General features: G+C 50.6%; 1 protein-coding gene and 1 non-coding gene across 5 annotated transcripts in view; both read right to left on the bottom strand.

Annotated features, from left to right (window-relative positions):
- The window catches only part of Rps6ka1 (ribosomal protein S6 kinase A1), a 42780-nt gene extending 35546 nt beyond the window's left edge, over nucleotides 1–7234 (bottom strand). Inside the window, exon 1 of one of the 4 annotated variants that reach the window (XM_008836822.3) lies at nucleotides 7190–7234. In XM_008836822.3, coding sequence (XP_008835044.2) covers nucleotides 7190–7233 — 44 coding nt within the window. In that variant the 5' untranslated portion in view covers nucleotide 7234. Of the gene's footprint in view, nucleotides 1–387; nucleotides 884–1320; nucleotides 2886–7189 lie in introns of those variants that run through there. The other 3 variants (XM_008836824.2, XM_017799074.2, XM_008836823.3) reach the window with 3 other exon arrangements.
- A 3895-nt stretch (nucleotides 7235–11129) lies between these two features.
- On the bottom strand, nucleotides 11130–11237 carry LOC115071016. Its single transcript, XR_003850115.1, has one exon. It is a non-coding gene; the product is annotated as a U6 spliceosomal RNA (small nuclear RNA).
- Nucleotides 11238–15572: the final 4335 nt, after the last annotated feature.

Raw genomic sequence — 15572 nt, 5'->3', positions numbered from 1 at the left:
CCAACAGGTAGAGACTGATAAGGACAGGCATCCAACAGGCAGGTGCAGGAAGATACACATACATATGTGCATGTACATACACAAACACACACACACACACACACACACCTCCATCCAAGAGGCAGGGATGTGTAATTCAAGGGCATATCCCCAGTAGAAGATAATGGGGATCAGTACCCAACAGGCAGAGGCAGATGGGCACACATACCCAACACACAGAGATGGTTAGAGACATGTACCGAGAGGCAAAGACAGGAGGAGCCCATTATCCACTGGGCAGAGAGGAGGGAATTCAGGTCTAACAGAGAGACTCATACTTTAATGTGCAAAGACAGAAGGAGACCCAAATTCAACATGCAGAGACAGAAGGAGCAACTCAACACTTACCATGTACCCAACCCAGGAAGACAAGCACTTGGAGACAGTGTGGAACCCAACAAGAGAGGCAGGGTTGGCAGCAGAGAGACAGGCAGAGTGAGTGAAGCCTCCACAGAATGATGGCTATCCGTGGCAGACCCAGGCAGATAGTGGAGCAGGGATCCCCAGAAGACAGTGGGCAGAGCTGTGTGTTCTTGCTTGAGGGCTCGGAATGGGGAGAAGCGAGAGGAAACACAGTTGCCAGCCCCCAGCGCTCAGCAGCAGTGCCATGTCTGTGACCGATCCCATCTGAGGATTTCTAATCATTTCCTGAGGGCTTCTTAGGGAGACTCAGGTGTGAGGCAGAGGCTGAGAGCCCTATTTCCTAAGTGCCTCTGATCCAAATACCCCCAAAACTTAATAATCTCTTTTAGGGAGCAGAAAAACAGGTCCAAGTTCAAAGTGAACCAATGACAGAACTGGCCTGAACCAAGTCCCTCCTCTGGGACCTGCCTGCCTGGAGTCAGCAGCCTTAAGTGCCAGGAAAGGGTGGGCAGGTAAGTCAGCCAGAGCTGCTTCCTGCCCACCCCAAGCTTGCCCTCTCTCTCAGTCCTAAAACCAATCTGGAATTTCCCACTCCAGGTCCTGACTCTAGAAGATTCAATGGGTGTAAGAGCACCACCAAACCCCTGAAAACTGTAGGCTAATCAGGCCCCTGAGAGTAAACTTTGGTTAGACAGGCAGAAAGCATGGCTCAGAGAGGGGGCTGTGGCTGGGCCAAGACCACACAGCAATCCCTGTTCACTCCACCCTGAGTTCTGTTCCCCTGTCTGCCTGAAAATACTCCCTGGGGATAGACACAGCTACCCGGAAACCCCAGGGGACAGTGCCTCCCCCAAACCTATTCCTCACCCAGTGTCATGGTGACAGACACTCCTGGAGGCAAATCACCCTTTTCCTCACCTTTCTGGGAGAGGAGCCAGACTCTCTCTCAACCCTGGGGAAATCTGCTGGGGTCTGCATGGTGGGGTCCAAGCCGGTGGCCAGAGGGCCCTGTTATTCTCTACTTCTGCTTTTTTTTAGCCTTCTTGGCCCAGAAGGCAGGGTCTCTGGCCCCCCTCCTTCTCACTTCCCTCTTAGCATGGAGGAGGAAGTCTCCATGCTAATGGAGATGGGTCAGGCTCCCCTGCTGAGAAGCGGACACTGCAGACCCCAAGCCCATGATCCAGAGAGAGCTCAACGGTACACCCCTAACCTAACTCTTCCCCTCAAGGAAGAGAGACAGGAACAGACAGAAGTCACAAGATGCCCAAACAGCGGGCATTCAGCACTTGAAAATATCTACCTTGGGGCCCCCCTAGAACACACAGGACAAGTCAGCAAGGCCAGTCTAACTGACCCAACCTGGAGTTTAGACACTTCTCCCCCCATAGAGTCCCTGCCATGGCTGGCCACCCATGATAGTGGCCCACAGAGCAGGTATCACCATGCCTGGTCCTGCTTCTGTTCAAAAACACCAGTCCTGAGCCCTTGGACAGGCAAGAGGGCCAAGCCTTTCCATCAAGCTTTCACCTCATCTCACACTGACACAACCACAGGAACTGACAGCTAGGCTCAGGCCAGTGATTGGAAGCCCTTTTTACAGGCAGCCCTGTGTAGAAATACATGCCTCCTCATGCACACGGACTTCCCCTTCCCTGTCCTCACAAGGCCCAGATAACCGTCTGTGGTAGATGGCCTATGAGGTTGTGAAAGATGCCTCCCCAGACTGAAGCTTCTTCAGCAGGGGTGGCTTGCCTGAAGACTGGCCAGAAGCACCTATGACCAGCCCTTCCTCAACCCACAAGTCCCACAGAAACAGGGACAGCTGACAGGGTACAAGCAAAGGCAAGATGAAAGAAACAGTCTCAGAACTGCTTTTGCTGAAGGGTGTGAGAACCTGAGGCCTCTGATAGCTGGAAGTGGAAAGGACAGATACCAGTCCACATCCCTGGTCCCCTCAACAGATACTTCCTCTTTATTTACTTCCTCCCCCAGAACAGCTAGGAGAGAAGCCCAGAGCCATACCACCTGATCCTTGTCCCCTAGGGTCTCCACTCTAGGTCTCCTTCTGCCTGTGTGGTCAAGCCCACTTGTCAATCCCTGGTCCTAATGGCCACCTACAACCCTTTCCCCAGCTGGCAGCATCTGCAGGGCCCTCCAGGTATCTCTCAGCATGCTTCCGGGCAGGTTCACAGTCCCCAGGTATCCTAATGAAGGGCCCCCAGGCACGAGGTTAGGCCAGTGGAGAAGTGATGAGAATTGAGCCTCCTGTCATGTGGCGTTTAGCCACATGGTCATTCTTTCCTTCAGCCTTTGCTGATGTAAATCTGCCAGGCCTGTGCTTGGCACAGCTCCAAGGAAGGAATCATTATCCTGATTTCAGTGATGAGGAAACTAGACTCAGAGAGAAAGTGACTTACCCAAAGCCAAGTGGCTAACACAGGGGAGAGCCAAAAGCAAAATTAAAAGGTCTTGCTCCTTAAGCCGAAGCTCTTCCACATTTCATCACCACCTGGACCACCCTCCTCCAGCAAAGTCTCCCTGCAAGCATCAGACACCAGCATCTCTCCTTTGGACATGACTGACAGCTCTAGGTACCTGCTTTGTCCAGGCAGGAGACAAACTCTAGGAGGCACACCCACTAGCTGCAGAAAGAAATACTTGATTAACACAGCTGCTGGGCCACAGGGCTGCAGTTAAGGCGCTGTAGCTACCCCGTGATGGAGACTATCTGCCAAGGGTAAGGTCATTTTTGAATGGGGGCAGTCCAGCTGGTCTTGAGGAGGAACAGGTGTTGGGTTGGCAGAACGGGTTAAAAAGGAGTTTAGGCCAGGAAAGTGGGCAATGTGAGCAAGGCTGGGAAGTGGAGTGTCATCTTGCAAGCCAGATACTCCCAGGCAAATATCTTTCCCTATCTCTCTCTGTTTCCTCCTGTGTTACTATGAAGGTTCAAACTATATCCTTGGAAAGGTATCTCTAGAAGTAAAATGGGTCATGGAGACAGAGACCTTGTAAACAAAATTTCTCTCTAGTTTTACAGCCCCAGGCTCTCCCAGGGACAGGCATGAGTCGCAAGTGCTAAGCAGATAGTCTGGCCTGCTCTGGTCATCCAAGGGAAGTTTCTCTCAATACCTGAGGCTGCCTGAGGCTCTCCAAAGTCCACAGTCACATCCTGCCTAAGCACCCAGCCAGGGGAGGAGGAATCCGGGAGGGATCAGGGTTTCATAAACAGGAAGAGAGGAGGGGAGGGGGCAGATGCTCAGCTCTCAAAATAGACCTGCAGGCACTTCAAAGGGGTCCAGCTCCGGAGATGGCCAGAGGAGGGGGCCTGGGTTGCCCAGTCCACTTCCAGGAGGGGAGGAAGGGTAAGTGGAGCCCTGATATGCCTGGAGACACCAAATGCATCCAGATGCTGAAGGCGCCTAAAAAGTTCTTGCCCCACACCATTGCTGCTAAAACCCTAACTGTACCTGTAATGAATAAAATAAGCCAGCTTAGATAGCAACGCTGTGCCATGTACCTTCCTGGATACTTTAATTTATACATATCACATTTTCTTTTCCAGGCGGCTCTAAAAGATAGGCTCTTTTGCTTTTTTAGGTAGGCTCTATTCTGTCCCAGGTTAGAAGGGCAGTACTTGGAACTCAGAATGACTGGCTCCCAAGTTTCCTCTCCTGTCTCTTCTCTACCTGGAAGGCCCACCTCTATCTCCTGCTGCCCCAAAGCCCAGTCAAATGCTAGTTCTGCAGAAAAGATGGCCAGGTTTTGTCTTACTTTGTTCTGTGATGGGGTTTCATATAGCCCAGGCTAGTCCCAGAGCCCACCCACACCTCCTTCCTCCATCATACACAGCAATAAGCTGCCTGATCCTTAGCCCCTAGCTCAGATGACACTGACTGAGGCTGGAATGTGATCATCGCAGTCAGCTTTCTACTGAGAGGAATGTGGAGGCCCAGGTCATGTTATATGAAGGTTTCATGTGCCCATAACCATGTTAGGTCTCCATCCTAGCACCTACTACACAGCTTCCCTGTTTCCATGCTTTCTCTAAATCTGGGTGCTGCTCCCTAAGGCTGGAGGATGTCCAGTACATTTTGGATACATTGAAAGTGTGAGGAAGGAGGGGCTGGAGAGATGGCTCAGCAGTTGAGAACACTGGTTGTTCTTGCAGAAGATGCGGGTTCGAATCCCAGCACCCACATGGCAGCTAACAACTGTCTGTAACTCCAGTCCCAGGGGATCCAACAGCCTCTTCTGTCCTCCGCGGGCATTGCACAACACAGGTGCACTCACCTACACACAGGCAATACATGCAGGCAATACACGCATACACGTAAAATAAAAATAAATAAAATTAAAAAAAAAAAGTGAGGAAAGATAATCTGCCAGCTTGTTCTGCTGCAATGAGGTTCTGACCACAGGTTGAGCGCCCCCTAGTGTACTAAGCCCAGAAGTGGGCACTGAGGATACCATGAGCAGGGGCCCAGGCTCTTCCTCTTCAGCACTCTAGATCCCCAGCCAGGGAGGAATGTGGCTCTGGTCAGACTTGACCCCCACCAGTTATGTGATGTCAGGCTTCAATTTTCTCGTCTGGAAAATGTTGCTAGTAGCGATCTCTACCTCTGAGGACATAGTGAGATGTGGTTGCCAGGCATGGGTTCAGCTTTCTCTGCTTTCATGTGGACTTGAAACTCACTGTTCCACCATCTTCAGCCTTCATTCCCTTCCTACCCCCAGGATCTTCTGCCCCAGTGCAGGAGCCATAAGGCTGTGAAGTCAACGGAGGTTCCCTGCCTGGGTGAGTCCCTGCCCTCTCCCTAGTTCACCTTTCTTTTTGTTTTGTCTTACTTTGTTTGGTGATGGCGTCTCCTATAGCCCAGGCCAGTCTTAAACTTACTATGTAGCTGAGGATGATCCTGAACTCCTGATCCTCTTGCCTCTACCTCATAAGTGCTGGGATTATTAGCCTATACTACTATGCCCAGCCCCCCTAGGTCCCTTGAGATGACAAGCTAAACTTACTACCAGTTCCCCAAAACTTCTACTCTGTGACCCCACCTCAGAGACCTTCAAACTTAAGATCTGAACAGGCGGTTGCCCATTTTTATCCTCAGTCCCCTCATTTTTACTAGTATGAAACTAGGGGCAGCTACTTTGTGGGATGAGGCTCCAGACGTGGACAGAGAAAAACCAGGGATCCAGGCCACATGGCTTATTGGTGGCTCTGTTGCCACAGTGACCAACAGCAAGAGGAGGTGGGAGCCTACTTCTCACACTGCTACCTGGCCCCACCCAGCTAGGCTACCTTATCTTGGAAAGCTAAGTCAATGTAAATATCAGGACCAACCCTGACTCCAGCTCAAAGATCAAGCTTACAGCAGGTCTGCTGCTGGGTAGACCTTGACCTAGAAGGTGAGGCCATGGGTAGGAAGCAGAACTAAGTGACGTACCAGGGTAGGTCATGCTGCTGGTGCTGGTGTGTGCCAGGCAGTTGCTACCTCCTTTGTCCTCACATCACTCCTGAGGGAAAGGCATTCTTCCCCAACTTACAGATGAGGACACGGAGGCTCAAATGAAGAGAAGAGCTTCTGGCGGGGGTGGAGTGGGACTGGAGGTTTGCCTGAAGACAGACCCTGTGCAGAAGGCTTCCAAAGTCCCTCTACACCCACAATCTCTGTGACCTCACAGCTATCTATGACTTGAGTATGGTCTTTCCCACTGCAGAGATGAGAAAGCCCTGGCCCAGAGGGAACACAGAACCCACCCAAGGTCACAAAACTGTCACTTAGCCTCTGGAACTTTTGATTATGCATAAAACCAGCAAGGATGGGTGTGTGTGTGCGAGATAGTTCAGAGGGCAAAAAGCACCTGCTGCCAAGCCTCACAAGCTGAGTTTGATCCCTAGACTCCACCCGGTGGAAGGAGAGACTCGACTCCAGCAAGGTATCCTCTGACTACATGTGTGCAGTAGCATATACACATCTGCATGCCCTTAGCGCGGGCACACGCACACACACACACACACACACACACACACAGAATAGATACATAAGAGTGTAATAAAAACTGTTTTAAAAAAGCAAGGGGTAGCTGGGCATGGTGGCTCACGCCTGTAGTCCCAGCACTTGGGAGGCAAAGGCACGAGGATCTCTGTGAGTTCAAGGCCAGCCTGATCTACATATAGTGAGTTCCAGGCCAGCTGGGGCTGCAGGCTGACTTAAAAAGACCGAAAAAAAAAAAAAAAAAAAAAAAAAGCCAGGGGTAAGAAACTCATAGGCTACAAAAAAGCGCCCTGGGAAGCACATAGCTAAGATGAAGGAATATTTCTCAGTTTGGGAGACAAGATCTCCCAGAAGCCACCTGGCAGGCACTAGGCCTGGTTAGGACAGAAAAGCCACCAGGTTCCCAGTATCACCATTCCAGACCCTTGTCAAACCCAGTCCCGCCAAGGAGATAGCATAGTGCCTGAGTCCCATCATTCTTTAGCCACTCTGCTTGGAGCAGCCCAAACACAAGTAAATAAACCCAGGAAGTAAAGCAGCCTAGGTGACAGATAGCCAAAGTTCATGGATCCTGTACCTACTCCTCTCCTCCCCTTTCTAGGCTAGCCTTGTCCCTTTGATAGGAAGGCTAAAACAAGTGGCCTCTGCCCAGAGCATAGAGATAGGATCCAAGCAAGGATGAGCAGGCCAGGGCCCTCATGTCCAGGTATGGCAAGGGCAGGCCTCTCTCCTCCATTACCATGACCTCATCGCAGTTCCAAGTCCAGGGTACCAGCCTTGGTCCTCACCTTGGATGGCTGAAGTCCAGCTTCTTCCACTGAAGCCTGTCCATTCTGAAACAGAGAAACAAATTGGGGAGCATTGTCACAACTTAGCTGTATGGAGAGACGTACTCTGGAATACCCACCTCACCCTTGACTGCTCCCAATAGCCAGGGAGGCCACAAAATGGGGTCAGTTCTACATGGGTCTCCTCCACTTTTGCTTCACTGTAAAGATGCAAGAATCAAATCTTCTGGCAATACCCCCTCCCAACCCAGGTAGAATATTCCTGGGCCCAGAATTCCCATCCCCCTCTGCCTATCAAACACTCTATCATCAAAGTCTCAGCTCAAATATCATCTCCTCCTAGGGAGAAGGAAGGAGCCCATATGGCTACAGCTCTGCCAAGACAGATCATGCAACCTTTTACAAACTGAACAACTATGAGAGGCCTCAGTTTCCCAATCTGGAACATGGAAGAAAGGCCAAATAGGGGTGAGTACCAAAGCTGGAGATGGTGAATGCTCTGGTTTTGGCCTACTTTAGGAACATCACCCCCCAGCAGGTAGAGTGACAGATGCACCCAGAATACCCTTGCATCCCACCACTGTGTCATTGGTCACATACAGGCATGCCCTTTCCAATAAACAAGAAGTTCCAGGAAGTGAGGGCCTGGCGCTAACAGCTGATCTGCTGCATGTCAAGGTTGGGCTCAGCACCTCATACCTGTGACACCATTTAATTCTCCTGAAGGCCTAGGGAGGTCAGTCCTGGCTCTATTGGCAGAGGAGGACACCAGGGCTGGGAGGAGACTAATGATGCTACCTAAAGTCACACAACTGAAAAGTAGGGATTCAAAATCTGGACTCAAAGCCTGGTGTCATAGCACACGCCTTTAATTCCAACACTCAGGAGGGAGAGGTTGGTGGATTTCTCTGAGTTCAAGACTAGCCTAGTCTACATAGTGAGTTCCAAGCTAGCTGGGGCTACAGGAGACCCTGTCTCAAAAAGACCACAAAAAAAAAAAAAGGGCCCCAAATGCAGAAAGTGTTCAGGAAAGGCCCCATGCAGAGTGGCTCACACCCCAATCGGGCAGCTACCAGCAGGCAGAGGCAGGTGCAGGAGTCCATCTCCAGGAAATCCTGTTCCTTCCAGATGTCACCACAGCTGGGAACTATACACCCTGGGGTGTATCATACCTGGTCTCTCTGTTCCTGTGTGCTATGAGATTAGAAATCTATCTGAGGAAGCTGTCCCCACCCCTCCTGGCATGGAGTGAGTGTGGTGAGGTACACAGGAGGTTCCCAACAGTCAGGACTTTGGAGCCAAGAGCCAGATCCATGGGCAGTCGTGGCCCTACTTGGCAGCAGCAGGCACAACTGTGGTCTCTCCACTACATAATCTCCTTGTTCCTGGAACAGCTGCCCAGGACAACCTTCTGAGCCCCTTTAACACTCCTAAGCCTCCTCAGGACCCAAGTGTCCTGCAAGTTCCTCCACAAACACACAGACACAGACACAGACACAGACAGACAGACACACACACACACTTCCATCGCTCAGCAGTCTGGAGAGAAGGGATAGGTTGGTCAGGGCCTAAGGGCAGAGCTAGACAGATACATTAGCTGAGTGAAGTTCAGTTCATGCAGCAGGCTAGACTCAATGTATGAACTGTACCATATATGATCATGAACCGCCTGTCCACCAGCCCCTGCCCCACCCAGCCCTCCTGAGCTACTCCCAAACACTCACTGTCCTCAACATCAGTATGATTATTGCACTCAACCCAGTCACTGTTCACTGAGAACCTTCTAAATACCAGTCCTCAAATTCTCTGTGACTCAGACTAAGCTAGAATCAAGTCCTAGCTCCTCGGCATGAATTAAAGGCCATTGTATCTAACTGCCCAGCACAATGGTAAAGAATGTGGGTTCTGGGGGATGAAGAAAGAGCTCAGCAGTTAAGGCACTTGCTGCTCTTCCAGAGGACCTGAGTTCAGTTCTCGGCACCCATGCTGGGTTGCTGGGTTGTCTCATAACCACCTATAACTCTGGTTCCAGGGCATCTGATGTCCTCTTTTGGCCTCCATAAGGCTGCATACATGTATATGTACACATGCATGCACACACGCACACACATACACACACTCACATAGATTTTTTTTTTTTTTTTTTTTTTTGGTCTTTTTGAGACAGGGTCTCCCTGTAGTACCAGCTGACCTGGAATGCGCTATGTAGACCAGGCTGGTCTCGATCTCACAGAGATCCACCTGCCTCTGCTATAAATATTTTTAAACATTAAAAAAAAAAAATTTAATTTTCAATAAAAAAAAAAAAAAAAAAAACGGTTCTGGAACCTTCTAGCTTCTATCCCTGCATAAGCCAAGAAGGTCATTTTACTTCTCAGGTGTAAAAATGAGGCAGCTTCTAAAGCCAATGAAATCATATCCATAAATATACATACCTGGCGTATGATTGGCCCTCAAACAATAGCCATTGTTATTGTTGGGCTTTAATTTTTCCAGTTCCTGTCTCTTTATTAACTCACACACAATTATTTTGTCTTCTGTTTTGGTGAAACAGTAAGTCAGACAACAGCTGGCACAATAATGTCTGTTAAGTGGCTGTCCATGCCAGCATCATTCATCTGAGGTGCAGCCTTGACAAAGGCAACTAATTTGCCATTTTCATCCACCTTACAGCATTTCAAGACAGACAACATAATCTTTTTCGGGCTTAAAAATATGGAAAATTAGCCAGGTGTGATGGTGCATGCCTTCAGTCCCAGCATTTGGGAGGTAGAGGGAGGTTGATCTCTGTGAGTTTGAGGCCAGCCTGGTCTACATAGTGAGTTCCAGGACAGCCAGGCCTACAGGGAGACCCTGTCTTTTAAAAAAAAAAACAAAAAACAAGGGGCTGGAGAGATAGATGGCTCAACAGTTAAAAGCACTGGCTGCTCTTCTAAAAGACCTGAGTTGGGTTCCCAGCATCCCATGGCAGTCCCAACCTTTTGTAACTCCAGTTCCAGGGGATCCAATGCCCTCTTCTGTCCTCTGTGAGCATTGCACAACACAGGTGCACTTACATACATGCAGGCAAATCATTCATACACATAAAATAAAAAAGTAAACAAATAAACAACGAAATATATGTTTGAGGCTAGTCTGGTCTAGTGTGAGTTCCAGGCCTGCCAGAGCTATACAGAGTGAGGCCCTGTCTCAAAAAACAAACAAACAAAAAGGAATGTTGGGCTGCAAGATGGCTCAGTGGTTTAAGGCTTGCCAAATCTGATGACCTGAGTGTTCATTCCCTGGGACCCACGTAAAGGTAGAAGGAGAGAACTGATTCACAAGTACCTATGTGTATACACCATGTACACAAACACACAATAACAATTTTTTTTAACTTTAAAAAAAATTTTATTTATTATTTTTATGTGTATGTGTGTACTGCCTGCATGTAGGTAAGTACACCCGTGTCCTACAATGCCCACAGAGGTCAGAAGAGGCTGTTGGAACCCCTAGGACTGGAGTTACAGACAGTTGTTAGGTGCCATGTGGGTGCTGGGATTCAAACCCGGGTCTTCTGCAAGAAGATTAGTGTTCTTAACTGCTGAGCCATCTCTCCAGCCCCTCAACAAATAATTTTTTTTTAATTTTTTTTTATTTTACTTTTTTTTTTTGGTCTTTTTGAAACAGCGCCAGCTGGCCTGGAACTCACTATGTAGACCAGGCTAGCCTTGAACTCACAGAGATCCTCCTGCTCTGCCTCCCAAGTACTGGGATTACAGACGTGCACCACCCAGCTAGCAAATAATTTTTTATAGAAGGGGTCTCACTATGTAGCCTTAGCTGGTCTGGAACTCACTATGTAGAGCAGGCTGTCCTTGAATTCACAGAGCTCTACCTGTCTTCCAAGTGCTGTGGTTAAAGACATGTGCTACCATACCACCCAGCAATAAAAAAATGTTTTAAGATGGAATGCTTCACGAATTTGTGTGTCCTCTTTGCACAGAGGACGTGCTAGCTAATCTCTGTACGGTTCCAATTTTAGTGTATGTGCAGCCGAAGTGAGCACTTTGGGGCTCTATTTTTGGGCTAAACTGAATGACCTGAGTTCCTGAATAGACCTGTTTCATATCCCCAAGTGTTTGCGTGGTGATTTACCCTACCAAGAAAACCCTTCTTGCCTTGTAACACAAACCACTTCTGCTCTTCTTCTGGGGCTGAATTCAAATGCTGCTGTCTCTGTCCACACAGCCTCTAATTCTTTCCTCCTTCCTCTCACTCCCAGACTGAGCACAGGGAAGGTTAACTCAGCAGGGGACAGGATTTGTCCATCATCAGCTCCTTGGCACTGAGCCAGGGTCCACCATCTAGTTTGTCAAATGAAAGGTCAACCCCGCAAAGACAAGGAGAGCAGAGCAGGTTCTCATTACTCCTATTTCTCAGCTGAAGCTCGGTGGTCAGGGACTCTCCATAGCTAGCCGGTGGCAGCCATGGGACCATAATCCCAAATCATGTGGCTGCAAGCCTAGATCCCTGGTGAAGAGGAGGAAGAAGGCATAAAAAGAGGTGTCAGTTTCTTGAGCAGCTGCCTGGATAATTCAGGGGAAAGAAAACCCTTCTTGCCTTGTAACACAAACCACTTCTGCTCTTCTTCTGGGGCTGAATTCAAATGCTGCTGTCTCTGTCCACACAGCCTCTAATTCTTTCCTCCTTCCTCTCACTCCCAGACTGAGCACAGGGAAGGTTAACTCAGCAGGGGACAGGATTTGTCCATCATCAGCTCCTTGGCACTGAGCCAGGGTCCACCATCTAGTTTGTCAAATGAAAGGTCAACCCCGCAAAGACAAGGAGAGCAGAGCAGGTTCTCATTACTCCTATTTCTCAGCTGAAGCTCGGTGGTCAGGGACTCTCCATAGCTAGCCGGTGGCAGCCATGGGACCATAATCCCAAATCATGTGGCTGCAAGCCTAGATCCCTGGTGAAGAGGAGGAAGAAGGCATAAAAAGAGGTGTCAGTTTCTTGAGCAGCTGCCTGGATAATTCAGGGGACCCCCCCCCCATCAGGCTTTATTTGGCTGGATCTCTATAATCTAGGTACTACCTGCAGGAACCCCATGCCTCTAGGAGCTAATGCACAAGGTCTCTAGGGACGAAGTGGGTGGTCCTGGAGAAAGGACTGGGAGGGGCACAGAGGAAGGCAGGGATCATCTGCCCTCTGGTCTGTCATGAGGGACAGTAGAGTGAACACAGCTATGGAACCACAAAGTCAAGGCTATTAGTCTTGGTTCTCGTTTTAACACTGTGTCTGTCACCTCACTTTTCAGAGCTTCTGTTTCCTCCATTGTACTACAAGAGTAGATCTATCTTGTGGGCAGATGCACTCTATGGCTTAGACTAGAACTTTTGAATGAATGAATGAATGAATGAACGAATGAACGGATGGAGGCAATGATGCTAACGTTGTAGAATACTGAATGAAGTCCTTGTTTAAAAAGCCTACGGCTGGAGGTTTGCCTAACATGAGCAGGGCCCTGGGTTCAATCCCCAACATGGCAAAAAAAAAAACAAAAACAAAGGGAGAAGGACAAGACCCTGGGATGAGACCAAAAAGGCTGGGACAGGAAATGCCCTCCGGCCTCTTAGGGGATGGGGACAGCACTGATCCTAAGGATGGATAACTGCCCAGGACCCCCAGAACGCTGTACCCCTTCTAGTGGTCAGAGAAGGGTTCTAGCAGGCATGCTTTCTTCCTACCTAAGCACTGGTCTTGGAAAGTGGGGCCCAGGACAGCTTCTAGAGAAGCTAGGAGCAGAGCAGATGGAGAAAGGCAGCATGTGCCTGCTTCACAGGCAGGAAGCAGCCCCAGGAACTGGGTTCTGAGCCCAGCACTGGCAGCCCTGTGCACTGCTGATGCCTGGGGGCCAGGTGCCAGGATGGACATCGCCAGCCCTCAGCAAAGGCTGGACAAGGTCCCTGCGGACTGAGGAATGTGTGCCAACATCCGGAGTCATTCTCGGAGCACCTTCCACTGGGGCCCGGTTGCTCATCTTCAGGTCTCCCCTGCTTGATGGGAAAGAGCAAGAACTCTGGGCTCCAGACCTGACTTGGATGTTGGACATGCCCACACTCCTGAGTTCAGTTGTCCCATCTGAAAATGGGGTTAAAGTCTCTATCTTGAGATGTTGAGAATAAGGTGACATTTGAGGACAGCAGATGGTAAGGCACTGTGGCAGGACAGGGCCTGTGGACAAGGCTCTATTGCTTGCAGTAGGGCCAGGAAAGGCTCAGGCAGCATCATACTTCCAAGTGGTTTACTCCACCTGGGCCACACCTTAGGCCAGGCCCTGCCTCCCAACAGCCCATTTTTGGTAACATCAATGGGAAGACAAAGCAATACAGATCCTAAACCTCTGCCAGTCCCCTCACCTGCCTCCTTCCTGGCCAGGAGCTGCCAGTGGCAATGGCGCCAGTACCTGCAGGTCAGACAGCTGTATCACTTACATGTCACCTGGACTAAGGAACAGCGAGGCCCTGTTCTCCAGTGAGAGAGGCCCAACTCTCAGCCTGACTGCCCCCGTGACTCCTGTTACCCAAACAATGACACCCAGTTGATTGACACCTCCATGGCCTGGGGGAGGGGACCTAGGAGCAGTACCCAGGGTTCTGCACCTTCTCAAGCCCAGGAATCAGAGCTAGAATCTCATTCGTGTCCATGGAGAAACAGAGGCCCAGACAGGCTGAAGATGGATGGACCCAGGTAACACAGCATTTCTGAGGTGAAGCTGCTTGAGAAATCTTCCCCCCACCACAGGAAACACCAGTCGCCTCTCCCAGAATTCAGGTGCAGCGGTACTCAAACTGAGATGAGTTTCCGGTTTAACCTGGCTCCTGGTGAGGCTGGCCCTGGGCTCAGGATTTCCCAAAAGGAAGCAGGAAGTGCTGCCCTGGAGGAGGCCAGAATTCATCTCATCGGTTGGGTGCCTTCACTCTCTGCTAGTGCAACACAGCAAAGCTCTGGGCTAAGTTGCTCCCCAGCCATGCTCAGCTCAGCTCTACCTTCTCCAAAGACCTAGGTGGCAGGGGCATGCCTGGGCAAAGGAATATACCTCTGAGCCTTCCCTCAGGCTTTGTGCCCCAGTCCTGAGGTGGGGGAGGGCAACAGGGGCTGCAGAGGGCAGTGTTCCTCACCTAGGATGGTGAGTCAGCAAGAGAACCTCTGAGGGGTGGTGTAGGGACTGTAAAAACCCCATGGCAGGGATCCCAGAGCAATTTACTCCAAATTGCGCCTTCAGGTTGGTTACCTAATCCTGCCGCGCCCACCCTCCAATAGCCAGTGTAGGCCATCCCTTTAAAGGAGCAGCACACCAGATCTGAGTGCTTGGAGACATGGGGTCCTCACCCTGCTCTCCACCTGTGGTCCTGTGAGGCAGAGCATGTGGTGACTACCTTAGATGAAAAGATGGAGGTGAGGGCTCAGGCATAGACAAAGGGGCTTAAACCAGGAGGAAAACCAACTAGGCTCTGGGTCAAGTGAGGTTTCCTCCCTGTCTTCTGTACCCCCTAACAGCTTCCCTTAAAAGCAGAGTTTCACCTTCTCCTTGAGGCCAGGGTGAAAGTTTTAAACTTGATGGTTCAGGGCTTGACCTTGACCCTAGGGTCACAGGGCACCTCCTACCGGTGCTCAGAGTTGGCACCACAGAGCCCTGGAAGGCCTCTAGGAGAAAATAGGAGGCAGAAGCCACTCTCCCCAAGGGCCCAGGCCTTTCTATGGGAGAGAACACCGGGAAGGAGGAAGACATGGGGACTCTCCTTCAGAGTTCATCTTTAAAGGTCTGAGGGCTTTCCCCCATCTACAACGCAACCTGAAGCAGAAGACCACTGGTGTCATCTGACCCTAGCTTTAGGGCAAAGGAAACCAGATTCCCGCTTTGCAGAGATGGTGTCAACCCACATTCCATAACTGCCAGGGGTCCAGAAAAGTCAGAAGTGGAAAAAGAGGAGAGTTCTTGGGAGACGGCAATCGGAGAGGTGGGGTTCCCATGATCCCTATCTCTAACAGAACCTCAGACATCTGACCCAAGCCCTGGCCCTCTGCACTGCTGTGGGGGGACGACTCCGACAGCTCCCCAAAGATGCTAGGCTGGACTGGGACTAGGGTGTGAAGGGTGTCGGATCTCAGCACCCCGTGAGGTCCCCTCTCCTGGTCACTGCAGGGAGGTACTCGCGCCAGGCTGCAGCGTGCCCTGCACACGCACACTCAGAGCACAGGGGGGTGGAGCCGAATAGTGGGCAAGAGATCGGAGGGCACTGGCCTCCTCGCGGGGGCCCGCCGGGCTGCAGCGACGCCGCGGGCCACCCCGCCCCGGTGCGGACCCGCGCTGGCCGGCCGCCCACACCCGTCCCCC

Source organism: Nannospalax galili, unplaced genomic scaffold, assembly GCF_000622305.1.
Source record: "Nannospalax galili isolate Female #2095 unplaced genomic scaffold, S.galili_v1.0 scaffold1258, whole genome shotgun sequence".
NCBI classification, from domain to species: domain Eukaryota; kingdom Metazoa; phylum Chordata; class Mammalia; order Rodentia; family Spalacidae; genus Nannospalax; species Nannospalax galili.
Note: the sequence above shows the minus strand (reverse complement) of the source record. Positions and strands in the feature narration are given on the sequence as shown.